We start from the raw sequence: 26658 nt of genomic DNA, 5'->3' as shown, positions 1-26658 counted from the left end.
TGCACCAAAGCTAGCCACACCCCTTGCCAAGGCATCTATCTGACTAAGTGGAAAATTGCCCAGGTATTCCTGTTCACAAAAAGCAGGACAATCAAACCTGGCCAGTTACCACCCCATCAGTCTACACTCCATCATCAACAAAGTGATGGAATGGGTCATCAACAGTGCTATCAGGCGGCACTTGCTTAGCAATAACCTGTTCACTGAGGCTCATTTTGGGTTCTGCCAGGGTTACTCAGCTCCTGACCTCATTACAGCTTTGGTCCAAATATGGACAAAAAAGCTGAACTCAAGAGGTGAGGTGAAAGTGACTGTCCTCGACATCAAGGCAGCATTTGACCAAATGTGGCATCAAGGAGCCCTAACAAAACTAGAGTCAATGGGAAATGGGGAAAACTCTCCACTGATTGAAGTCATACCTAGCACAAAGGAAGATACTTGTGGTTGTTGGATGTCAATCATCTCAGTTACAGGACATCACTGCAGGGGTTCTTCAAGGTAGTATTCTAGGCCAACCATCTTCAGTTGCTGCATTGATGGCTTCTCTACATCATAAGGTCAGAAGTGGGGATGTTTGCTGTGCAATGTTCAGTACCATGTGTGATTCTTCAGATGCTCAGATTCCAAAGGGATGGGTGATGGACTCTGTTGCCCTCAAGGTTACGGGGAGAAGGTGGGAGAATGGGGTTGAGAAACTTATCAGCCATGATTGAATGGCGGAGCAGACTCGATGGGCCAAATGGCCTAATTTCTGCTCCTATGTCTTATGGTCTTATGCTGAAGCAGTCCGTGTCCATATGCAGGAAGACGTTGACAACATCTAGGTTTGGGTCGATTAATAGCAAGTAACATTCGTGCCACACAAGTGCCAGACAATGACCATTGCCAACAAGAGAATCTCTAACCATCTCCCCTTGACATTCATTGGCATTACCATCTCTGAATCCTTCATTATCAACATCCTGGGGGTTATCATTGACCAGAAACTGAACTGGACTAGTCAGATAAATACTGTGGATACAACAGCAGGTCAAAGACTGGGAAATCTGCAATGAGTAATTCACCTACTGACTTCCAAAACCCTGCTCGCCATCGCAAGGCAAAAGTCAGGAGTGTGATGGAATATTCTCCACTTGCAGTACCAACAACGCTCAATGCTCAATACATCCAAGACAAAGCTGCCCACTTGATTAGCATGCCATCCACCAGCTTAAACTTCCCCTCACTCCAATGAACAGTGGCAGCAGTGTATGTCATATACAAGATGCACTACAGCAACTCATTAAGACTTCTTTGACAGCACCTTCCAAACCCACAATCTTTAACACCTAGAAGAACAAGGGCAGCAGATGCATGGGAACGCCACCACCTGGAAGTTCCCCTCAAAACCACACACCATCCTGACTTGGAAATATATTGCTGTTCCTTCACTGTCGCTGGGTCAAAATCGTGGAGATCCCTCTGTAATAGCACTGTGGGCGTACCTACACCACATGGACTGCAAAGGTTCAAGAAGGTGGCTCACCCAGGTTTTATTCATGTAAAACCACTAGGCAAACTAGGCGGTGGCCTAGATTGGCAAAAGTTGTGGGGGAGGGGTGAGGGTGCAAAAAAAATGACCTATTCATGAAACTACATAAGTATACAAACAGATTCAGCAGTGGGAATGGAAGGTCTAGAACTATTATATACATCCACATATACTGATATACATAGAGATTTCCATGTATTTTTATTGCAGTCTTTTTCAAAATTTCATATGATATTCCTCATTCTGTTTATGTGACAGTTTTAAAATATTTTACATTTACATGACTATTCCAAAACTGTGAAGCAATAAATAGTGTCAAAGAATGTAATTTAATCTAGCCCACTCTATCGCAATGATTATTGATTATGTAAACAATTTTGAAACTGTTGCAGGAACATATAGTATTACATTGTGTGAGCCATATTATGCATTCTTCTAGCACATATCCTGTGAAAAGTGTACAATCAGCATCATCATTTTCTCCTTATTCATGTAAAATGAATCTGTAATTATAAGGGCAGAATTTTTATTCATATGAATGTATAATGTTAATTTTTGAAAGTTAATTGTGGGGTGGTGGGGGAGTCGCAAGGCTGAATGTTCATCCAGGGTGCCTAATACTCTTGCACCGGCCCTGGGCTCACCTCCCAGAGCAACTATGGATGGACAACAAATTGTTATGGCCAGGTTAAGAGGGGTGAACTTACTCCTCTTTGTCCCACTCCTGGGCTGGTTTTAAGAGTTTGAATTTAAAAAGGTGGTATTGCCAATTCAATATATACAAACAATTGTGTGCAGCTCGGTGTAAGAAATAAGCCAGCCAGGTTCCTTAAATTAACAAGTAAAGAGTTTGTTTTATTGCTAAAGCTCACTCAGGCAAAGATGCAGAAATTATTAACAAAAGGTTTAAAAATGTACAAATATGTCCAACTACCCATTAATGCAAAAAAATGCACAACCAATACCCCCACCACCGCCCCCCACCCCCCGCCACCCACACACACACACACCCATGCATGAAAAAAAATCTGCAGAGAATCAGATCTTTAAAAACTTGGCCAAATAAAATTTAAAATCAGAAAAAAAGTGATTCACGGATCTCCTGATGCTTGTTTATAGCTGAAGAGTCATTTTCCACAGGTACTGCTGGTACTTGGGTTTCTCACCGGAACAGGCATGGCTGGTTGATTCTCTTTTCTCTTGGCAACAGTGTTGATTCAAAACCCTCCTTTAACATCCCTCGGTTTGCAGTGGTGAGATCCTCTGGTGGGTTTTTAAATCATAAACAGTTTAGTTTTGATGAGAGAGGTTTCAGAGAAAGAGAGAGAGAGGGTAAGGCTGTTGCCTCTTCTATCCCTGTGGCAGTCACTCTCTGACAATTAGTTCAAGTCCAATATATTTTACACCCAAGAGCTGGGTCATGTGACCTCTCTCTGCTTTCAATCTGAGTTTACCTTAGCCACAGTCCCTGGGAGCTTCATTGACTCTGTGTCTCCATAAAGCAGCTTGTGTCCTTGCAAATGCAACATCGTAGCTATTGTAGGCCAGTGTCCTTTGCTTAGCAAAAGTGTTCTTTTCAAAAAAGTTCAATATCCAGCTGATGACATTACAAATTCACATTCTACATAACACGTCTCCATAACAATGTGAAAACAATATTGGAAATATGCAACAGGATCAATAATATCTGTACAGGGAAAAACTGCTTGCTTTTTTGGTGTAGATACTTTATCAAAATGTGGCAATTTTATAATACATATGATGATAACATTTTCAACTCTGATCGTTGAACTCTCTCCATCACAGGTTTTCTCATCTTCATGTTTTTGCAATACTACTGCTGTCATGCTTTGCTGTTCACAAAACATTTACTCCACCTTTAATCCTCATTGTGTTGAAATGGAGACTCATAGTTCTGCCATGTCCCCCTTAACTGGGGCAATCAAAAACAAAGGGGCATAATCTTAAAATCAAAGCGAAGATTTTTTTTTCATACAAAGGGTAGCATATTTCTGATTTCAGGAATTCTCTGCTCTATCAGGTTCTGGATGCTAGGTCAACTGGAGCTCTCAAGATTGTGATAGGTAAACTTTGCTACGTAAGACCAATCAAGGGAGATGGAGCTAAGGTGGGTAAATGGAGTTGATGATCTAGTCGAATAGTGGAGCAGGCTTGAGGGTCTGAGTAACTGACCCCTGTTCCTCTCCCTAATTCTTTGTTCTAGGGAACTCTAAAGGGTTTCTTTCATCCCTCAGTCTTCCCTTCCTCCTCCATCAATCTTAAATCGATGGCCTCTCTGACAATGCAACACATCCTTAATACCCCAAAAACAAGTGCAATGCATCTTTAGCATATATTTCAGTTAGGGTGAGTGATTTACAGCCTCCAAGTGCAGTTCTGGAAGCACCAAGCCATGTAAAAACCCTACCTGCTCAGCCTATATAACACTCTTGCCCTCACCTGCCCCAGAAAATATCTCCTCCAAAGCCAAATCAACCCCAGTCAAGATAGCATAGTTCCTGTGTATTCCTATCTGTCAACCCTTTTTTGAGTATCCTAACCCTGAAATGTCCCAAGTGCGCCAGTAATGACAACTGGCTTATATGGATAGATTTTCAATTTGTCACCCTGGGACATTGAGAATTATTGATACTGCCCGACTTTCATTCACATTGATTATGCTGGGTAGCAGATCTTTGCCAATGTATCAAAATGTAGAAAGAGGAAACACTTGATTTGTCTCAACCTTTATCATGGCTCTTACAAAGATCCCATAATACTTCATAAACAAATGATCACTTTGAACTGCAGGGTGAATTTCACTATGTGGGGCAAATGCAGCAGCCATTTTGGGTACAAGCCCCCCCCCCCCCCGCCCCGAGCAGCAATGTCATAAATGGGCAAGCTGGATTAGTTTTTGCCAGTGCGAACTGAGAACTGAATCATGGCCAGGGCACCAGGAGAGCTCCCTGCCTTTCAACTTAATATCCTGGGTTCTACTTCTATTTGGCAGCAGTTTCAATAATGCCAAACTCCACGGCTCCAACTAAAACTAAGCCCTTGGCAACAATATGGCCCAAATATTAGAGCGCCCCCAAAACCCAGCTGTACAGGGATCTTTCCCTGCACCAAAACAGATTCAGGTGCACATACTATTGGGTCTCAGGCCTTATCATCACCGGGCCAGTGAACTGCAGGCATTGAGTCAGGGTCCCCCAGGCAACTCACCAGAGAAGAGGACCCAAAGATACAGCCGCTGTTTCAACAACCCATGGGTCAGTCCTGAAAGGGGTGGGGGGGGAGGGAGGGGGTGGAATAGGGACAACTGGCAGCGACGGCACTGGTTGCATTCAGGGCAATCCAATATTGTGGAGGAGTTAGGCTCCTTATACAAATATGCAAAGGAGCTAAGTCAAATTTCAGGAGTGGGACATGGACGCCTTAATTTGTCTCCACCAATGTGGCAGGCACCGTGCTGCCATCTCAAAATGAGCCCACTCTTCCTGGTCGCTGTGACGGAGGATTAGGTGCCTGTTTAGCGCCCTCAAAGCAAGGGCAGCCCCATCCAATTTCCAGACCTGCAGGTCCAGGCAAGTGAGACATAAGCAAAAATGCACAACCAGAGCAATGTACAACCCCAGTATAAAACTCAGAAAATAGTTTCCTAAGAAAGAGACACTGCAGCATTTTGTGGTGTTAAATACATCAAGTGGATTCTCTGAGAACTGAGGATGGCTAAGCTGAGGTGGGTGTGTGTGGCACTGTAAATCAACTTTTTCAATTTTTTTTTTATTTCTTCCAACCGCACATTCCACTCGGGCAGGAAGAGTCTGGACGACTCACGCCATGAGCCTCTCCACAAAGAGACCACCAACGACGCGGGGATGGGATTGGCTGGCCGGGCAGGCAGTGCGAGTGGGGTGAGCCTCTTGTCAGTTTTTCCCCCTTTGAGGTGGGAAAGCCACCTTGCTCCTACAATGGCCACTCGGCAACCCCCCCCCCTCCCCCGTTCAGGTGGATAGATTTTGGGCCAGGCCAGGGTATCAGGAGCGGAGGAGGGAGCCGGCGTTAACGGTGTGCCCATGATTTTGAGCTGGGCGGGGATCTCGCCCTGTTTCGGGTGGCTCGACCTTATTGACATTTCCTGATATCAGCAGCGGGCCACAAAGGGGAATATTGTCTGTCTGTCTGTCTGTCTGTCTCTCTCTCTCTCTATATATATATCTATATATTGTGATCAAACACACAGCAGAAATCATTCAGCGTCAAGCAAACGATGGGTAACAGCGGCCGGCAGCTGCACAGCGCGGTGGCTATTGCTCTTGTCTTTCACTGTCGAGTACAGAAAAGTGCCTATTAGACATGTACTCTCCTCAGTGTAAATAAATTGAAAGCATGTCATTTTCACAAGGAAGTAATATTGACTCTCATCTGCCCCAAACATTGCTCGATGGGGGTGGCCAGGCTGGGTGTGCTTTTCTTGGCTCGTTGCTTTGTGGATCTAGTCGACCCCACAAAAACTTTTCCAGAGAAACACAAATAATCGACTTCAAGATGTAGTCTTGTGCTAAGCTCCTGCTGGACTCGAAGTCTAACATATACTTTTTTGTACATTGGGACTGCAGAATACAAAGCCATCTCTTCTTCCCGCCGAGTTTGTTTAAACAGGTGCAGAGGCCTCCCCGCACCCACCACCACCCCACCCCCCCCTCGACTGTATTACAAAGTTTTCTACTTACAAATACCCACTAAAAATAGGTTAAAAAAAAGCAACAAAAAAAAACGAGCCAATTACTTCAACAGTGTAAGGAGGAGAAGAGGCAGATTGATAATTGCTTGTCAGTTGTCAGTTTCATTTGCGAATTTTATGGAGTTGCTCCATTTTTTAAAAAAACTAACAGATGAAAGCTTATCCAGCCAGCCCGCGTGTTGTGTATCTCGGGAGCTCCTGGAATCAGGAGAGAGCCTGTCCTAACCAGGACCTTGAAAAGAATAGCCTGTTAATGAGATTAGAGACAGACCTGCCACTTCATTAGGCTCCTGCCAACAGCCTGTATACACGGGAGGTACAAAGGCTTCGACTGTCTGCACATGATGCCCGTGGACTTGGTGGCCAGAGTGCAGTTTGGATAAAAGAAGCCGTTTCTCCTTTAGATTCGATGAGGTGGAGGTAGAGCTGTCCGGTGTATCAAAAATAGCAGGTGCTCACAAGGGTAAAAAAAAATAAACACCGGCTGGGACAGGGACAGGGACAGGGGCAGGGGCAGGTCTTCCTAACACCCCCGTGTGTGTATTGTAGCACCACACTCCAATGTGATCCAGCTTTTCCTGTCCCGGTTACACCAGCGGGCTAGATTCAGAGCCTGGCAACAACAATTTGCATTTATATAGCGCCCTTGCGGATCCCGCGGGGTTCACAGGAGCGGAATGAGACAGAAATTGACACCCAAGCCCAGATAAGGAGATTTTAGGACAGGTGACCGAAAACCTGATGGAGGAGAAAGGTTTACATTTATACAGTCCTTTTCACACTCTCAGGACGCCCCAAAGCGCTTTACGGCCGATGTAGTACTTTTGAAGCGAGTGTCAGTCACTCCTATAGTGTAGGAAGACGTGGCGGCCAATTTGTGTGCTGCAAACTGGTGGAATGACTCAAGGGAGGAGAGTGAGGGAGGGAGTTCCAACTCCAGGGCCTGAATTTTGCGCTGGGCGGACGGGAAACGGGCCCTTGGCCGATTAATAGCCGGCCAGTCAGCGTGAAACGCACCCGGAGAGGCGGACTCAGCACTGCCGGCGGGGAGGGGGGGGGGGGCGAGGTCACTGCAGGTGCGGGTGTGAGGTGCGGGTGAGCGCTTCCCCGGAGCTCCCTGAAGGCAGGCAGCTTGCCTGAGGGAGCTGCAGACCCCCAAATGATGAAAGGAAGCATAAAAATGCTGCAAAAAGAGGTCCATGCAGCACAATCATGCACCTGAAAGCATACCTCCACATAAAAAGAAGTGCTGCGCCCAGAAACTCCTTTCTATTTTATATCCTAACGGAGATTTCATCCCGCTCTTGGATGAGGAAATGATTAAAACATGAATTCCGCCCGCCCGTTGGACAAGCTAAAAATCAACAGGCGGTGTAACATGGTGGTCAATAGGCTTTTTAATTACCTTAATTGGCCCTTTAATTGTAGGGGGGGGGCGCTGCTCTGACTCCTGTGCGTGCCCATTGACCTCACGATGACATCGGGGTGCACGCCCGATGTCTTTTTGCGCTATTTTACCTGCGTTTGGGTCAGGCGCGTGCCCGCGCCCAATCCTGGGACCCAAGATTCAGGCCCAGAAAACAGAACGGTGAAGTCGGGAATGCAATGAGTAAAGGGCTGTGCGCAAACGATCTCTCTTGCTTACAGGGTCCTCGCCGGGTGCGGGGGGTGGGGGGGGGGAGGGGGGGGGTTGGGGGGAACGTTGCAATTTCGCCACAAAAAATCAAGGACTGACCCGTTTTTTGCTGAGGTCCCTCAGTACACCAGTTTGGCTTTAAGTGTCTAGCCTGCTGACACTCCCCGTCTATACTCACCCACAGAGAGTGATCACTGGCAAGAATTAAGAGAGGGTTTCTGGCATCTGCGGAACTGTGTCACAGTGTGAGCCAATGCCTTTGGCTGGGGAAGGTGGCAAGGGGGAAATGTTTTACTATCTTCTGGCTTAAAGATTGAACTCATTTCAACCCAGGTAATGGTAGAAAAATCATTTTTAAGCCTTCAATGCCCAGTACAAATGGGCGGCACACCCTCTGCTCATTCGTAGCTGAAAACGACCATCGCTGAGGCACACAAACAGGTGGGCTGCTCGCCACTTCGCCAACCTACTTTATTAGGCAGGTCTTGGACAGCAGTTAAACATTCACCACCCCACCTCCTCCCCCTCCCCTCCCCCCAAAAACCAATGAAATACTTTTGAAGTGTAATCACAGTTGTAATATAGGATATATGGCAGCCAATTTGCACCCAGCAAGCTCCTATAAACACAAATGTGAAAATGACCGGAAAATCTTTTTTTTTGTGATATTGATTTAGAGATGAATATTAGCCAGGACACTGGGGGCAAATCCCCTACTCTCTTTTGAAATTGTACCGTTATGCTCACTTGAGAGGGCAGAAGGGGCAGATTTTCAAACGGCCTGGAGATGGGATCAGAGGTGACCAGGCAGAAAAGTTGCAGTGGGAGTGCGGTGTGCCAGTTTGCTGGCTTATTCCCACTTCTGGGCCATTCTTAAGGAGGCTGTGCCAGAGGGGCCCGCCCACAAGTAGCAGATAGCCCACTGAGCAACTAAGTCTCCCGTGCCAAGTGAAATTTTGGTTAACAGAGTTAATGTTTCAGGTCGATGATAATCTTTTGTCAGAATTTGGAAAAAATGAGAGATTTAACAGCTTATGAGCAGGTGCCGAGTCAGATGAAACAAGGTGGGGAGTGGGGAGGAAAGAACGTAGGGAAAAGTCTTTATAGCTTCTACAGGATGGGCGGCAGGAATGCTTAACATGACAAAAAAGGATGATGGTGCAAGGCAAAAGAGTTTAGTAATAGCACAACGGAGAAACAAAAGGTTGGTTCAGAGGAAGTGTAAATGGTTACAGCAGAACCGTTATAAGCACCAGGTCAATGACCTGAAATGTTAACTCTCTCCACAGATGCTGCCTGACCTGCTGCATCTTTCCACCATTTTCTCCCACAAGAGGAAACAACCACTCAGCAGCTACCCTGTCAAGCCCCCTAAGAATCTTATATGTTTCAATAAGGCCGCCTCTTATTCTTCTAAACTCCAATGAGTACAGGCCCAACCTACTCAACCTCTCCTCATGAGAAAATCCCTCTATATCCGGAATCAACTTAGTGAACCTTCTCTGGACTGCCTCCAATGCCAGTAAGTCTTTCCTTAGATAATGGGACCAAAATTGTTCACAGTATTCTAAGTGTGGTCTAACTAGTGCCTCGTATCATTTTATCTAGACTTCTCTATTGTTATACTCCATTCTCTTTGAAATAAAGGCCAACTTTCCATTTGCCTTTCCTATTACCTGTTGAACTTGTATGTTCGCTTTTTGGGATTCTTGCACAAGGACTCCCAAATCCCTTTGTGCTGCAGCCTTCTGTAGTCTCCCCTATTCTTCCTGCCAAAGTGCATAACCTCACATTTTTCAACATTATATTCCATCTGCCATTTTTTTGCCTACTCACTTAATCTGTCTATATCCCTCTGTAGACTCCTTGTGTCATCCTCACCACCTACTTGCCACCTATTTTTGAATCATCTGCAAATTTGGCAATAGCACATTTACTTCTCTCATCTAAGTCATTAATATATATTGTAAATAATTGAGGCCCCAGCATTGATCTCTATGGAACTCTACTAGTTACAGGTTGCCATCCTGAAAATGCCCCCCTTATCCCAACTCTCTGTCTTCTATTAGTTAGCCAATCCTCTATCTATGTTAATATACTACCTCCAACACCATGGGCTCTTATCTTATTAGGTAGCCTTACGTGCAGTACCTTATCAAATGCCTTTTGGAAATCCAAATATATTACATCTAATGGTTCCACTTTATCTATCCTGCTAGTTACCTCCTCAAGGAATTCTAATAAATTTGTTAGGCATGATTTCCCTTCCATGAAGCTATGTTGACTCTTATTGCACAGGACTCTGCTTGATTATATTATGTATTGCTAAATGCTCTGCTATTACATCCTTTATAACAGACTCTAACATTTTCCCAATGACAGATGTTAAGCTAACTGGTCTAAAGCAACCTGTTTTTTATCTCCCTCCCTTTTTGAATAAGGGTGTTACATTGGCAGTTTTCCAATCCTCCGGGCTTTTTCCAGAATCTAAGGATTCACAGAAGATTACTACCGGTGCATCCACTATCTCTGTAGCTACTCCCTTTAAGATCCTAGGATGCAACCCATCAGGTTCAGGGGACTTATTGGCCTTTAGCCCCATTAGTTTCCCTAGTATGTTTTCTCTAGTGACAGTTATTATATTTATTTCCTCCCCCTCTTTTGCCCCTTGATTATTTAGTATTGGAATGCTATTAGTGTCTTCTACCTGCCAAAATGAACAATTTCACATTTTCACACATTACACACCATTTGCCAGATCTTTGCCCACTTATTTAACCTATCTTGTCACTTTGTAGCCTCCTTACATCCTCTTCACAATTTACTTTCCTACCTATCATTGTGTCGGCTGCAAATTTAGCAACCATTCCTTTGGTCCCTTCATCCAAGTCATTTATATAAATTGTAAAAAGTTGAGAACCCAGCACTGATCCCTGTGGCACCTCATGCCAACCAGAAACAAAAACCATTTATGCTGACTCTCTGCTTCCTGTTAGCTAGCCAATCTTCTATCCATGCCAATATGTTACCCCCTACACCATAAGCTTTTATTTTCTGCAATGACCTTTGATGTGGCACTTTATCAAATGTCTTCTGGAAATCTAAGTACAGTACATCCACTGGTTCCCCTTTATCCACAGCACATGTGACTCCTTCAAAGAACTCCAATAAATTTGTTAAACTTGATTTCCCTTTTACAAAACCATGTCGACTCTGCCTGTCTGCCTTGAATTTTTCTAAGTGCCCTGCCATAACATCTTTAATAATACCTTCTGACATTTTCCCTATGACAGATGTTAGGCTATTTGGCCTATTGCTCCCTACTTTCTGTCTCCCTCCCTTTTTGAATAAAGGAGTTATATTTGCCATTTTACAATCTAATGGAACCTTCCCCGAATCTAGGGAATTTTGGAAAATTAAAACCAGTGCATCAACCATCTCACTAGTCACTTCTTTCAAGACCTTAGGATGAAGTCCAGCCAGACCTGGAGATTTGTCAGGCCGCAGCCCCAACAGTTTGTTCAATACCACTTCTCTTGTGATTGTAGTTTTCCTGAGTTCCTCCCTCCCTTCCATTTCCTGATTTACAGCTATTTCTGGGATGTTACTTGAGTCCCCTATAGTGAAGATCAAAGCAAAATATCTGTTTAATTCATCCGCCATCTCCCTATTTTCCATTATCAATTCCCCAGACGCACTCTCCATAGGTCCAATGCTCACTTTGTTAACTCTTTTCTTATTTAAATATCTATAGAAACTCTTACAATCTGTCTTTATGTTACTAGCTAGCTTTCTCTCATTCTCTAATGTTTCCTTTTATATTAATCTTTTTGTCATTCTTTGCTGCTCTTTATATTCTTTCCAATCTTCTGACCTGCTGCCCGTCTTTGTGTAATCATATGCTTTTTCTTTGAGTTTCATACTGTCTTTAACTTTTCTAATTAACCACAGATGGTGGGCCCTCCCCTTGGGATTTTTCTTTCTCATTGGAATGTATATATTCTGAGTATTCTGAAATATCCCTTTAAATGTCTGCCACTGAACTTCTATTGACATATCCCTTAACCTCATTTGCCAGTTCACTTTAGCTAGCTCTGCTTTCATGCCCTCTTGGTTGTCCTTATTTAAGTTTAAAATACTAGTCTTGGACGCACTTGTTTCTCTCTCAAAATGAATGTAAAATTCAATCATATTATGATCGCTGCTACCTAGGGGTGCCTTCACTAGGAGGTTATCAATTAATCCTGTCTCGTTGCTCAATACCAGATCTAGTATAGCCTGCTCTCTGGTTGGCTCCAGAATGTGCTGTTCTAAGAAACTGTCTTGAAAACATTCTATGAACTCCTCATCTATGTTACCTTTGCCCACCTGATTTTTCCAGTCTATATGTAGATTAAAATCCCCCATGATTATTGCTGTACTTTTCTGGCAAGCTCCCATTATCTCTTCTTTTATACTCTGTCCTTCTGTGTAGTTACAATTAGGGGGCCTGTACACCTCTTCCACAAGTGACTTCTTGCCTTTATTAGTCCTCATCTCAACCCAAACTGTTTCTATATCCTGGTTTCCTTAACTTAGGTCATCTGTCTCTAATGTGCTAATACCATCAATAATTAACAGAAGCACTCCTCCACCTTTTCTTAACTTCTTGTCCTTTCTAAATGTCATGTACCCTTCAATATTCAGTCCCAATCTATGTCATCCTGCAGCCATGTCTCTGTAATGCCTATCAGGTCGTACTTATTTAGTTCTATTTGCAGTATCAGTTCATCTGTTTTGTTTTGAGTGCTACGTGCATTTAGGTACAGAGCCTTTAGTTTTGTCCTTTTATTATTTTTGTAGCGTCTAGCGTTATCTGCTGATTCACTCTTAGAATTGTACTCTTTGTCCCTTCCTGTTACAGTCTGTTTATCATTCCCCATATTAATACCAATTTCTCTTGCCTTGTCTCTACTCTTTGGTTTACCACATCTTCCCAAATTTGATCCCTTGCCCCCACTATTCAGTTTAAAACTCTCTCTACTTCCCTAGTTAGGCTCACGAGGGCATGATTCAGGCATAGACTGAGCCAACAGTACAGATCCCACTTTCCCCAATTCTTGTGCCGGTGCTCCACAAACCGGAACCCACTTCTCCCACGTCAGTCTTTGAGCCACACATTCATTTCTATAATCTTATTTGTTTATGCCAATTTGTACGTGGCTCAGGTAATAATCCAGAAATGATTACCTTTGAGGTTCTGCTTCTCAATTTGGTGCCTAGCTCCTCATACTGACTATACAGAGCCTCCTTCCTCATCCTGCCAATGTCATTGGTAACTATATGGGCCACAACTACTGGATCCTTCCCCTCCCAGTGCAAGTTCTTCTCCAGCCCTGAGCAGATGTTCTGAACCTTGGCACTGGGCAGGCAACAAAGCCGTCTGGACTCTTGCTCTTTGCTACAGAGAACAGTGTCAATCCCCCTTACTATACTGTCCCCTACTCCCACTACATTCCTTTTTGCTCCCCCCACTTGCTTGGCTTCCTTTGCTCATGCTGAGTTTGCTCACCCACCCTACAGCCCCTCCTCTCATCCAAACAAGCTGAGAGAACCTCAAACCTGCTGGACAATTGCAGAGGCTCACACTCCAGCACTCTTGCCCTCTGGGTCCCCTAACCTGCCTCACTCGCAGTCACACCCTCCTGGCCCTGACCACTGACCAAATCAGAAGACCCTATCCTAAGTGGTATGACTGCCTCCTGGTATAAAGCATCCAGTTACCTTTCCCACTCCCTGATGTGTCGCGGAGTCCACACCTCAATGACTCTGAGCTGAGGTACCTAAAGCCGCATTTACTGCAGATGTGTTTGACCTGGATCACAATGTTATCCAGGAGCTCCCACATGCTGCAGCCTTGACACATCACCTGTCCTGCCATCCTTAATGTGTTTTGAATAATTACTTAATATTAATCACTTATTTAATGTTGTTTTCTTATATATTTGATTAACTTATCCACCAAATTGTGTATTATTTTAAACCTTAGGGATAGAGCTTACCCACTTACCAGATACTCACCAAACAGATAGCTCCCTTCCCTATAGTAGAGCAAGAACCAATTTCTATGGGGTGGGAAAGATAGAAAAAGAGGAAGCAAACACCACCTCACCCAACTCCAAGGGAAGAATATTCCCCACCCCCCAGTTGGAGGGGTTGTGCAGGGGCAGGCGGGGTTGGCCTGATTGGTGCCCCCGATCGGGTCCACGCCGCCATTTTATGTGGGTGGGCCAATTAAGGCCCGCCCAGAGTGATGCGCGCCCAGAAGGCCGAATGCTCTGTGTGCGGGTGGGGGTGAGAATTCCCTGAGTCGGGGCCTGTGCTCTTTCGCGCGTGCACATGAAGTTTTAAAAAGCTGAATAAAGAAAAGAAAAAATTTTAAGACATGTCCCCTCATGTGACATTATCACGTGAGCTGGGACACATCAATGAATTTTTAAAAAACTTTTATTCAATTTATAAATACTTCATGAAACCTCATCCTGCCCGTGGATGAGGTTCTATGAAAAACACGAAGGCCGCCTGGGCTCTTGGCCTGACCCCCGCCAACCTTAAGATTGGACGGGCAGCTTAGTTTATTGGTTTAATTAGTTTTTAAATGGCCTTAGTGGACCTTTGACAGTTTGGTGGGTGCGCAGCTGACTTGGCCAAACTGAAAATCTAAATAACGTGTGGTGATGTCAGGACGCACACCCAACGTCATCCCGCCTCATTTTATGTCTTGGCAAGCGGGCCCCGCCCCCACTTGCCAAGCCAAAAATTCTGGCCCAAGTCTTCACTCAATTTGTCAAGGCTGCACTAATGAACCCTAAATTTATAGTAAACTGAACTGAGGCTACAGTAACCAGGTTCAGCCAGTTAGCTAATTAATGACTCAGCTTCTACAGCTGAGAGTGAGTTTACCCTGTCTAAACTGCAAGAAAGAACTTAACCTGCTTACACAGTACTTCCCATTTACTGCTAATTACAGACTAGATTAGATTTTAAGAGCAAAATTTAAGAACAAAAGTAACACTTAAAGCTCCCCTCTCACCAAACTCCAAGTCTTCACTGAGTTTGTTAGTTGCACTCTGTTTTCATGTTTTGTACACGTGTGTATCTCAGTGCACCCTCTTCTGTTTATTGGTTTAACACATACTTAGGAAAATGCAGAATAATCCACTTACAATTCAGGTTCCACTCGGGTATTTTATTTTGCTTCATGTGCATTTAGTAACTTGTAAGTGGTTGAACCATAACATAAATAAATAAATAAATTGATACAGTGCCCTGTCACATTGTCAAAATGGGCAAATTACATTTTTGAATTGCCAATTACATAATGTGTTATGTAAGCAAAGGCAGCAGCTAATGGTGGGCCAGGCGCTAGGCTCTAGTCTGGGACTCTTTGCTAGAACAATCCAAAAGCTAATCTCAATGTGGTGCTTAATCATCTGCTTCAAGTGGAAGGAAGAATGTTCAGAGATATGTGGAGGAGGCAGAGAATGGCACTTGGTGAATTGCTTATTTGGAGAGCTGGTGCAGACACAATGGGCTGAATGGCCCCCTTCTGTGTTGTCAAGTGTCCATCCAATATTCCATTAAAAGATGCAATAGGTTCCGTTTATGATAACTCTGCATAAAAATATTTCTCCTGGCCTCTCTCCTCATTTTCTCAGTTTAGCTTCAATTTGTAAATTTTATATAATTCACTTTCTGACCAAAATAAATAGTCTTAGCATATACAACTACAGCTGTACTGCAGAAGTACTGTAGTATTGATGGTGCTGTTTTTCAGATGAGACTTTAAACCAAGTTGGTGATCCCAGCTGCACACAAAGGATCCCATGGCACTATTTCAAAGAAAAACAGTGCAGTTCTCCCCGATGTCTTAATCAATATTTATCCCTCAACAAATATCACAAAAAGGAAACAGATTATGTGGTCATTGTCAAATTGCTGTTTGTGGGAGCTTACTGTGGGTGAATTGGCTGCTGAGTTCCCTACATTGCATAAATGGCTACCAAAAAAAAGTACTAATTACCAGTGAAGCACTTATGGACATTCTGAGGTTGTGAAAGGCATTATATAAATGCAAGCCTTTTTTTAACTAGTAACATTTATACAGCATCTTTAAAACAGCAAAACAAAACAAGTTACTTCACTGAGGTGCAAGGAAAAACCTTTCACCATTTTAATAAATTTCTACGAAATTGCTTCAGCCCTCTCTGGCAAAGTGGAAGTGGCCTCCATCTTCTGAAGAAACTTCTTGTAACTGTAGACTTCCATTGCTGGCATTTCCTTGGTGAATCTTATCTGCTTTTTATAGTGCTCATGTCTCTTCTATTACTGGACTCCCAAAATTACAGAGAATGTTCTAACTGCGTCCCAACTAATGTTTTGCACAAGCATTTTATTTCATTATCTAAAAGGACAAGGGCAGCTGGAGTTCAGGAGAGCACCATCACCTCCAAGTTCTCCAATTCCACACACCACTCAAACTAGGAAATATATCGCTGTTCCTTCATTGCTTTTGGGTCAAAATCCTGTAACTCCCTAACTTGGAGCATACTGGGAGCCCCCTTCAGCACCCAGTGTGCACAATGATTCTCGAAGGTGGCTCACCACTACCTCCTAAAGGAAACCAGAGATGGGCAATAAATGATGACCATATTCTCAAGAATGAGTGACAAAAGTAACAGTTTTCATTAGTAGGAATACCAGAGGATCCCGATTTAAGATAATTGGCAAAGGGATGAGAGGGGAGATGAGATTTTTAAAAAAAAATGTGGCAAGTTGTGATGATCTGGAATGCTGAACCTGAAAGTTTGCTGGAAGATGATTCAATAGTAACTTTCAAAAGGGAGTATGCTTACAAAAGAAAAAAATTGCATCACTATTGGGAAAGACCGGGGCAATAGGGCTAATTGGATTGCTCCACAGGTTTTTTTAGTAACTAATTCTCAGGATGTGATTTAAGGTGTTTGACAAACAACCGAAAGTTACACAAGAAAACATTTTTTTATGCAGTGAATGGTTAGGATCTGGAATTCACTGTCTTAAAGGATGGTGGAGGCAGATTCAATTGTGGCTTTCTAAAGGGAATTGGATGAGCACCTGAAGATAAAAAAATACATGTAGGGTTATGGGGGAAAAAGGGTGGGGGAATAGGATTGGATGAATTGCTCTTGAAGAGAGCCTGCACAGACATGATGGACCAAATGGCCTCCTTCTGTGCTGTAACAATTCTATGATTATATGTGGTGTCACTGGCAGGACTCAAATTTACTGACCAATCCTGTTTTCCCTGGGAAGGTGGTGGTGGGACAACTGAATGGTTTGCTAGGACACATCAGAAGGGCATTGTTGCTGGAGGACTGGAGTCACATATTGGCTATACTGGGTCAGAACAACAGATTTAGTGGAGTGAACCACAAGGGTTTTTAATTACAATCCTACTGCATCATGGCCACTTTTACAGATAACAGCAATTTCTTCATAACTTAATTCAAATTCTCAAAGTGCCATGGTGGGATTTGAACTGGTTATTAGTCCAGAGACATTACCTCAATATTACCAACAAAAGAATAACGAGCAGTTAAGGCAGCAGCATTTAAAATATGGTCAAAGGGTCAACCATGGTCCACCTCCCCTTTCTCTCTGCTCTGAAGATTTATTGTGCCAAATGTTCCTTGTGCTGTCAGAAGAGGTAAGTGGAGTCACACTAGTCCTCAATATATTATTAAAGTAAAATCTGAGCTACAAAATGGATCTTGGTTCTAATTATTTGTGAAGGTTTATTTTTTTTTAAAAAGGAGTTGTATACAACCTCAACCTTGTTCTCACCTGAGCAATGAACATATTTCCTTTCCAGCAGGGGTCACTAGTTGGCCATCAGGAGCAGGAGCCGACTTTTTCTCTCTCTCTCTCCCTGTGCCAACTGCAACACCACTACTGCCACCTGGAGTTTAGATTTGTTAACACAGCAAAGGCTGGGGATCAAACCTTCAATCTTGCTCTCTCTCGTCTGTTTGGTTTGCTAACATAATAGGTGGTGCATTCATGAATTGAGCCAGTGGGGGACCTGGAAAGAAAATTTTTGCTGTATTATAAAATACCTCTTTTGGAGGGACAGTAACATTTGATTAAATTCACTGGTGTTTAGTGGGTTATATACTGATCAAAGCATGTTGCTGCCAATTGACTGCCAATTTTTTAAAATCAATTATTTCCAAGCCATATTTGGGGTGAGACATTGAGTGCTCTTTGAGAGATCACAATGTTTTTTTTATTCATTCATGGGATGTGCACATTGTGCATTTATTGCTCATCCCTAATTGCTCTTGTTCAGAGGGCAGTTAAGAGTCAACCACATAGCTGTGGGTCTGGAGTCACATATTGGCCAGACCAGGCGAGGACAGCAGATTTCCTTCCCTAAAGGACATTCGTGAACCAGATGGGTTTTTACAACAATCGAAAATGGTTACATGCTCATCGTTACACTTATAATTCCAGATTTTTAAATAAATTTTTATTTTTATTGAATTCAAATTCCACCACCTGCTGTTGTGGGATTCAAACCCAGGTCCTGAGAGCATTACCTTAGGTCTCTAAATTATTAGTCCAGTGACAATACCACTACACCATCACCTCCCCCCAGTGTGAGGAAAGACTTCCTCCTCCTTCAGGTGCTATTGCTTTCTGCAGTATGGCTGACCAGGAAACTTTCCTGATCTTATCGCCTGCCACCAGGTGTAATGGAAGGATTTACCAGCTTATAACCAACTGTTAGGACACCTTCCATAATCATCAAGTCCTGAAGTGGGGCTTAAACAAGGAGCTTCTAGCCCAGAGGTAGGGGCACTACCACTGTGCCATAAGACTCCTCAGAGGGTTGACCATAAATTCCGCAAACATAAAATAGGCACAATGATAATCAATTTAACAGGGCAGAGCTCTGAGTATGATGCTATGGTGTTTGGGCAGCTGCTAAATTGAACAAAGTTTTTCTCTAGGCGTTCTAGCGACACCTTGAAATTAGTGCAGGTCTGCACCCATTTCTGCCCTGGATTCCTAAATGTGGTTAGACTAGTTGGAGCTTAAACCAAATTCACTCCCTCCCTCCTTCCCAGACTTATCGATCGGTCTTGAAGCCCATCAAAATAAGACCCTGATAGGTGAGCTGCACCACGGTACCAGCAGCTCACTGAAACGATGAGGAAGGGGAACCAAGGACCAATTTTTGAGGTCCTCAGCTCTTAGTCCTGGCCTGGCATAATTGCCGTGTGCCACAAGAATCAATCCAATGTTGGGAGTTGTAGAATTTCTACCTTATAGAGCTACTTGATGAGAGGATAGATGTGGGGAAGGAGAAGATATAGTTGATGTGATGTAACTGGACTGTCAGAAATCCTTTAATGAAGCACTACTGCAGGAGACTACTGGAGATGATTACAGGATATGCAGTTAGCGGAGAGGTAGCAAATTAGGTTAGAAACAGGTCAAAAAGGAAAAATGTAGTAGAATGTAAGGGCTGTTGCTCACAGTGGATGTAAGTGGGTGGCGATGATATCCTACATGATTCTGTTCTGCAATTGCTACTGTTCATTGTGTAATCAATAATTTCAAAGACCTGCATTTCTCTAGCACCTTTCAACACCACAGAAGTTTCAAAGTGCTTTACAGCCAATGAAGTATTTTGAAGTGTGATCACTGTTGTACTGTAGGAAACCTGGCATCCAATGTGCACACAGCAAGCTCCCACAAGTTCCCCAATGACCAAATAGTCAGTTTTTGTCATGTTGTTTGAAGGATAAATATTGGCCAGGACACCATGGATAACTCTCCTGCTCTTCTTTGAAACAGTCCCATAGGATATATTATACCTAAAAGAGGGCAGATGGGGGTCTCAGTTTAACATCTCATCTGAAAGAGCTTACAGGGCTAGTGTAGAATATGGATAGGTAAAAAATGGCTTGTGGAATTCAATGGCAAATGACAGATTTTAATAAAAGAAAGAATAATGATTATACCATGAATGGCAGAAGCTGGATGATGTGGAAAAGCAGTGGGATCTGAGGTACAAGTTCAAGACATTAAATTCTATAATTAAAAGCCACACCTAAAGTGCATAAGGCAATGAAAAAAGCCAATAGGATAATGGATTGTATGACAAGAGGCATAGAATATAAATATTGAGACATAATAGAAAATCTATAAAACTAAACCTTAATAAGATCATAGTTAAGACTTTGAGCAGTTTTGGGCTCCATTCTATAAGAATGATGTCGAGACAATAGAGGGGGTACCAGAGATTCACTATGATGATGCTTGGTATGAGGAGATACAAATATGAGGGTAGGGCTGATATGGTCAGGCTGTTCTCATTAGACCAGAGGACATTAAGGAGACCTTCCCCTCCCCTTTCAACATTCTGAAGGGAATGTTCTCTGCACAATATCCTGATCCACTCTTCCATCACCCCCTCCACCTTCCCGTGAAAACACTGGAAATTCAACACCTACACTTTAATCTCCTTCCCACAGTCAAGGCCCCTAAACACTCCTTTCTAGGTAACTTGTACCTCTTTCGATTTAGTTTACTGTATTCGCTGCTCACAATTCGGTGTCCTCTACAATGGAGTGACCAAACGCAAGTTGGGTGATCAGTTAAATGATAACATCCCTTCATTCCACAAGCAAAACCCTGAACTTCTGAGTGCCTGTCATTTTAATTCTTCACCCTACTCCCATCTATCTGCCCTCGGCTTCCTACACTGTTCCAACGAAGCTCAACAGAATCTTGAGGAATAGCGCATCGATTAAGTACTTTACAGTTTTCCAGACTCAACACGGAGTTTAACTATTTCAGATCTTAGCCTCTCCCACCAACAGCTTCACTCCAAAAAAAATGGGAATGATTCTTATATTGCCATATACACCACCTCTAGACACATTTCACTTTTTTATTGCTTCCCATTATCACCTCATCATTTAATCTCTCTTGCCTTCCTTTCTATTACAAATCACCTCTTTCATTTTTCCTTTTTCTTCCTACCCTTCCCGGCCTCTGCACTTGCTTCAACTTATTGCGGCTCTGACATTTTTCAGTTCTGACAAAAGGCCTAAAATATTAACCTTGTTTTTCTCTCCATAGATGCAGCCTGAATATTTTCAGCATTTCCTATTTTTATTTGAAATTTGGCAGAAGCGTTTAAAACTATGACGAAATAGGTTAGATTGAAACCGATGGTTTCCAGTGGTTGAGTGTGTCTGGAACAAGGGGACATAGATGTAAGATTCAACGGAAGAGAATTAGGTTGAAGAAAATGGGAATAAAAGGATTGAGGTCACATGGAATTAGGACTATTGCTCAAATGGAGGATAATACATGCTGGTTGGACTGGTAGGTTCTCAACATTGGAAATCAAAATCATGTGGTTTCTTTAATGGGTGGCGAATCTGACATTTGCACCCTGGGCAGCAATTTGAAAATCTACCCCATAACTTCTATGTAAAAGGATGCTGCATTTGTCTGTATAACAACAGTCATATAGTATCTGCATCATTCATTGTATGTAAAAAGCCCTGTGTTGCTCCTGAAAAATAAAGTGTGATATAAATGCACATCATAATTTCTCATTGACTGCAAGTTGCAAAGGGATAAGCAAACAGAAAATCAAATAGTGCAGACAAGGCACGGTGACAATGTTTTTCCAGTGTCTGCTGCATTCAGCGTACTGAAGGAGAGCTGTCAGTGGTTCGTAATGAGCAGTATTCATCCCCTGCTAATTTTTTTGAATTGAGAGGCCAGAGGTCGTTCAAGCACCTGTATATCAGAGACCAAACAACACGTCACTGTCAATATAGATCAAACAAGTTGAAAGTCAAGCACTCGACAACAAGGCCAAATGCCTATAAACATGCTTTAAAGCTCCTTGCTTGCAGCACTGAACACAAATATTCCTTTTGAAATCATTCTTCATCAGTCCAGCCAGCTGGCTTGGAGCTTCACCTTTCCCAACACCCAGCAAATAACTACCGAGATTTGTTTTCTTCAACAACCTTACAAACATTCTTGGGGCTACTCTCATTACCACCACCCATGTCATGGCTGAAAGATATTTGCGATCTGTAAGCGCCATCTTCTGTCTGATCACTACATGTTCTTCCCAGTGAAATAGATCCAGCTGGGCACCTGGAAGGGATGGGACCACATTTCCTACTTCCTCAGACATTTTTTCTTTCTATAATATCCAGGATGTGGATGCATTTGAAAAAAAATAAAAGGAGTGAAAAATAATTGAAGTAATCCTCATTGATGCCACTATGGTCAGCCAATGGGTAGTGCTGCCACCTTGGAGTCAGAGGTTGTGGGTTCAAGTCCCTCCCAGAGACTTAAACACAGGTTCTAGGCTGACACTAGTACAGTTCTAAGGGAGTGCTGTCTTTCGGATTAGATGTTAAATTGAAGCCACAGCTACCTTCTAAAGGAGATGTAAAAGACCTCATGGCATTATTTTGAGGAGAAGTATGGGATTTCTCCCAAGTCCTACAAATTACCCCTCAACCCACTAAAAATCTGGTCATTCTCACATTGCTGCTTGAGAGACCTTGCTAATGTGACTGCTGTATTTCTCACAAAAGACAGTGACTACTTTAAAATTAATGACCTCATAATAAAGGAGCCTGCAGGCAATAGTGATAACATAATAGATTTTCACATTCAGTTTGAGGGTGAGAAGTGTGAGTCGAAGACTAGTGTCTTAAAATTAAATGAAGGCAATTACAAGGGTATGAGGACAGAGTTGGCTAAGGTAAACTGGGAACATGGGTTAAAAGGCAGTCAGTAGAGAAAAAGTGGCAGACATTTAAGGAGATATTTCACAACTCTCAGCAAAGATATATTCATCCCATTGAGAAAGAAAAACAGATGGATGCACCGTGGCTAACTAAGGTTAAGGATAAAATCAAATTGAAAGAAAAAGCATACAATACTGTGAAGATTAGTGATAGGTCAGAGGATTGGACAGATTTTGGAAACCATAACAATGACTAAAAAAATGGAGAAATTAGAGTATGAAAGAAAGCCAGCTAGATATATAAAAACAGAAGAGATACAAGTATTTAAAAAGGAAAATAATAACTAAAGTGAGCATTTGTCCCTTAGTGGGTAAGATTGGGGAATTAATAAACAGGAAACAAGGAAATGGCGGAAGTGCTGAACAGGTAGTGTGTCAGCCTTCACTGTAGCAGACAAAAAACATTCCAAGAATACTTGAAAATTAAGAGTGAAAAGGGAGGGAGGAATTTAAAACATTCATGTTCACTAGGGAAAGGTATAGGGAAAACTATTAGAACAAAAGGTTGATAAATCCCCTGGACCTGATGGCTTTCATCCTAGGGTCTTAAAATAAGTGACTGCAAAGATGGAAGATTGCAACCAATGCATCTGCTAAAATTCCCCACATTCTGGAATGGTCTCAACAGATTGGAAAATTGCTAATGTAACACCTCTATTCAAGAGAGGGGGAGACAGAAAGCAGGAAACTATATGTTAGCCTAACATCTGCCATAGAAAAAATGCTAGAATGCATTATTGAGGTGGTAATAGCAGGACATTTAGAACATCATAATGCAATCAGGCAGAATCGACATAGATTTGTGAAAGGGAAATCATGTTTGACTAATTTATTATGAGTTCTTTGAGCAAGTAACAAACAAGGTGGATTAAGGAGAACCTGTACATTTGGTATACTTGGATTTCCAAAAGGCATTTAATAAAGTGCCACATCAAAGGTGACTACACAACATAAGAGCTCATGGTGTTTAGGGTAACATATCAGCACAGGATAGAGGATTGGTTAGCTAACAGGAAGCAGAGAGTAGGAATAAATAGGTAATTTTCTGTTACTAGTGGAGTGCCAGGGCCTCAGCAATTTAGGATCTATATCAATGACTTGGATAAAGGTACCAAATTTCTGGTAGCTAAATTTGCTGATGACATAAAGATAGATAAAGAAGGTAAGTTGTCAAAAGGAGGTAAAAAGCATCTACAAAGGACTTAATTTAGGTTGAGTGAGTGGGCAAAATATTTACAGATGAGTATAATGTGGAAAAACATGAACTTGCTCACTTTGGCAAGAAGAAAAGCAGTATATTATTTAAATGGAGCGTGCATGCAGAACTCTGCAGCACAGAGGGGTTTGGGTGTCCTGGTACACGAATTACAAAAAGTTGGTATGCAGTTGCAGCAAGTGATTAGAAAGTTAAATAGAATATTTAGTGTGAGGGGAATCAAGTATAAGAGTAGGGAAGCGTGGTTGCAGCTGTACAGGGCCTTAGTTAAACTGTATCTGGAGTACTGTGTATAGTTTTGATTTCCTTTAAAGATATAATTGTATTGGAAACAATTTAGAGAAGGTTCACTTGCCTGATTCCTTGGATGAAAGACTTATTTTAGGAGGAAAGTTGGAGTTAGAAGAATGAGAGGTGATCTATTGAAAATTATAAGATCATGAGTGGACTTGACATGTGGCTGCTGAGAGGATGTTTCCCCTTGTGTAGGAGGCTAGAACTAGGGGACAGAGTGTAAAAATTAGGGGTCTCCCATTTAAAACTGCAAAGAAGAGAATAAGGCCATTAATCTGTGGAATTTTTTTCCCCATGGAGCAGTGGAGCTGGATAATTGAATAGGTTGAGTTAGATAGATTTTTGATCGACAATGGAGTCAAGGGTTATATGGGGGGACAGATAGGAAAGTGGAGTTGAGGTCACGATCTTATCAAATGGTAGAGCAGTCTTGAGGGGCCAAATGACTTACTTCTAGTTATGTAAAATTTGGCTTTGATGCACTTCAAAATAGCCAGAAATTGTGAAAGGTGCCATGTAACCATAAATCTCTATTAAATGCCCTGCCCGGCAGAGTCGAAACTACAAAGAACTGGGCAGAAGCACTTCTGTAGTAATACCAGATTTTGGAAAGAGGAGGAACAAAGACTGATTAGCATTCCAATACCTTCTCATCACCCATATCACCATAGTTTCATCCATGTTATTTGATACTGTGCCATTGAGACCAATTGCTGTTCCCTACTAAGTTAACTGATCTCACCAAGCGGGGGGGGGGGGGGGGGGGGGGGGGGGGGGGGCACTTAGAAGCTAAAGTTTGCACTTGTGAACTAAGGAAAGGAAACAGAAGCTACAGTTCCTGCTGCTGGATTGTAGAGTGCAGAGGAAAAAAATGATAAAAGATGGCCCCAGGACCAGCTCTAGGTCTTGAGATTAATTTCATTGAAACAAGGAATACTGCAAAACCAGATCCTAAAAGCATTGATAAATCAGTGTAAGCAGTGGGGAATTGTGGGATCATCCACTTTGGATTCAAGAAAGATAAAATTAAGTGTATTTGTTAATGGTGAGAGTCTAGGAACTAGTATACATGAAACAGAGGGATTTGGGTGTCCAGGTACACAAATTACTAAGGAGGGCGGGCAGGATAACATCCATTTTCTCAAAGGATCTTTCATTAAAGGGACTACGAGAAGGCTTGGATTATATCAAGCTACAGTAACCACAGGAAGGAAGACGACTTGGACTCTCCCCGCAACCCCCTCCCTAGCCCCCGGGTGTCTCACTCTTATCTGGATATCCTGCAGCTGGATCTCAGGGGCTACTCTGATGTGAGCTCTCCTAAGGACATGAAAAGGACAGCCTCTTCAACCAAGCAGGCATAGATGGAAGTGGCTGAGAAAGTCAGCAGCAGGAGTGTCCTCCTCCCAACCTAGAGGAGCCAGGACCTCAGGGCATGACGTGAGTGGCATAACACTTTCATGTAATAAGCCCCTCAGTTTGACTTGCCCGGCATTTTGCTACACAGCACACTTCTACACCTTGTAGCTCACTCATTGCTCTTCCGCATGTGCCTCACATCCCCTTCTGAACAACCAACTCTCACTGACCCTCAGCCTATTGCTCTCTCTCACCAATGCTCCTCAGTGACCTTCTACAAATGCTCTTCTTCCCTCCTTTCCTCAAAGCCACTCACTTCTCCTATCTCCCTTGCAGAAGAAAGCACATAATTTGGTGAGAGGCTGAGTTGTGGTGGGAGGGGGGGACCTTCCAGTGACGGACACTGTATCACCCGTGACAATGTCCACCGGGTCCACTGCAAAGGGGGTCTTGTTCCAGGAGCCTGTAGATGTCAACAGTATCATACTATCCAAACCTGAACCTCCTGAGGCACTGGTAGGGAGAGATATCAAGAAAGCGAAACCTCTGCCTGTAGACCCTGTGTTGGGGTTTCACTCCCTTCCAGAGAGAACTCTGTATCTATGCTATCTGGCCTGTGGAAGGGCATGCAGCTGAGAAGGCAGCTTATGTTTCTACTAATGTTGCTCCTGGAGCAGTTGGCAGTAGTGTGGGTTCTGCCCTTGCCCCTTAGCAGCGGTGGTTCTGCATGATGAAGGCTGGGAGCAGGGAAGTGCAGGTGGAAGTGAGTGAAAGCACTGAAGAGGTGAAGTGCCTGACAAGTTGCTAACAAGTTGGGAAACAGCTTCCATGACTGAGATATCCAGGATTCAGTGCTAAATGACCTTAGTGGAGTCTTAACCACAAATTAATTTACCCTCTGGGCCACAGGGGTGCCCCACCCTCCTTGGGAAAGTCACATCATGGTGGTAACATTACTAGACTAGTAATCCACACTAATGCAACAAAGATACAG

At 43.0% G+C, this 26658-nt stretch overlaps 1 protein-coding gene across 6 annotated transcripts in view; it reads right to left on the bottom strand.

Moving 5' to 3' along the window:
* The window catches only part of slc25a28 (solute carrier family 25 member 28), a 166776-nt gene that overhangs the window by 83143 nt on the left and 56975 nt on the right, over positions 1-26658 (bottom strand). The window contains exon 4 of one of the 6 annotated variants that reach the window (XM_041209561.1): positions 2698-2794. The exons of 3 other annotated variants lie outside the window; for them this stretch is intronic. In XM_041209561.1, the coding sequence (XP_041065495.1) occupies positions 2698-2794 (97 nt within the window). 2 more of the 6 variants (XM_041209563.1, XM_041209564.1) reach the window with 2 other exon arrangements.

Source organism: Carcharodon carcharias, chromosome 17 (genome assembly GCF_017639515.1).
Source record: "Carcharodon carcharias isolate sCarCar2 chromosome 17, sCarCar2.pri, whole genome shotgun sequence".
Taxonomy (NCBI): domain Eukaryota; kingdom Metazoa; phylum Chordata; class Chondrichthyes; order Lamniformes; family Lamnidae; genus Carcharodon; species Carcharodon carcharias.
The sequence above is the reverse complement of the archived record's forward strand: the minus strand, read 5'-3'. Positions and strand labels throughout refer to the sequence as shown.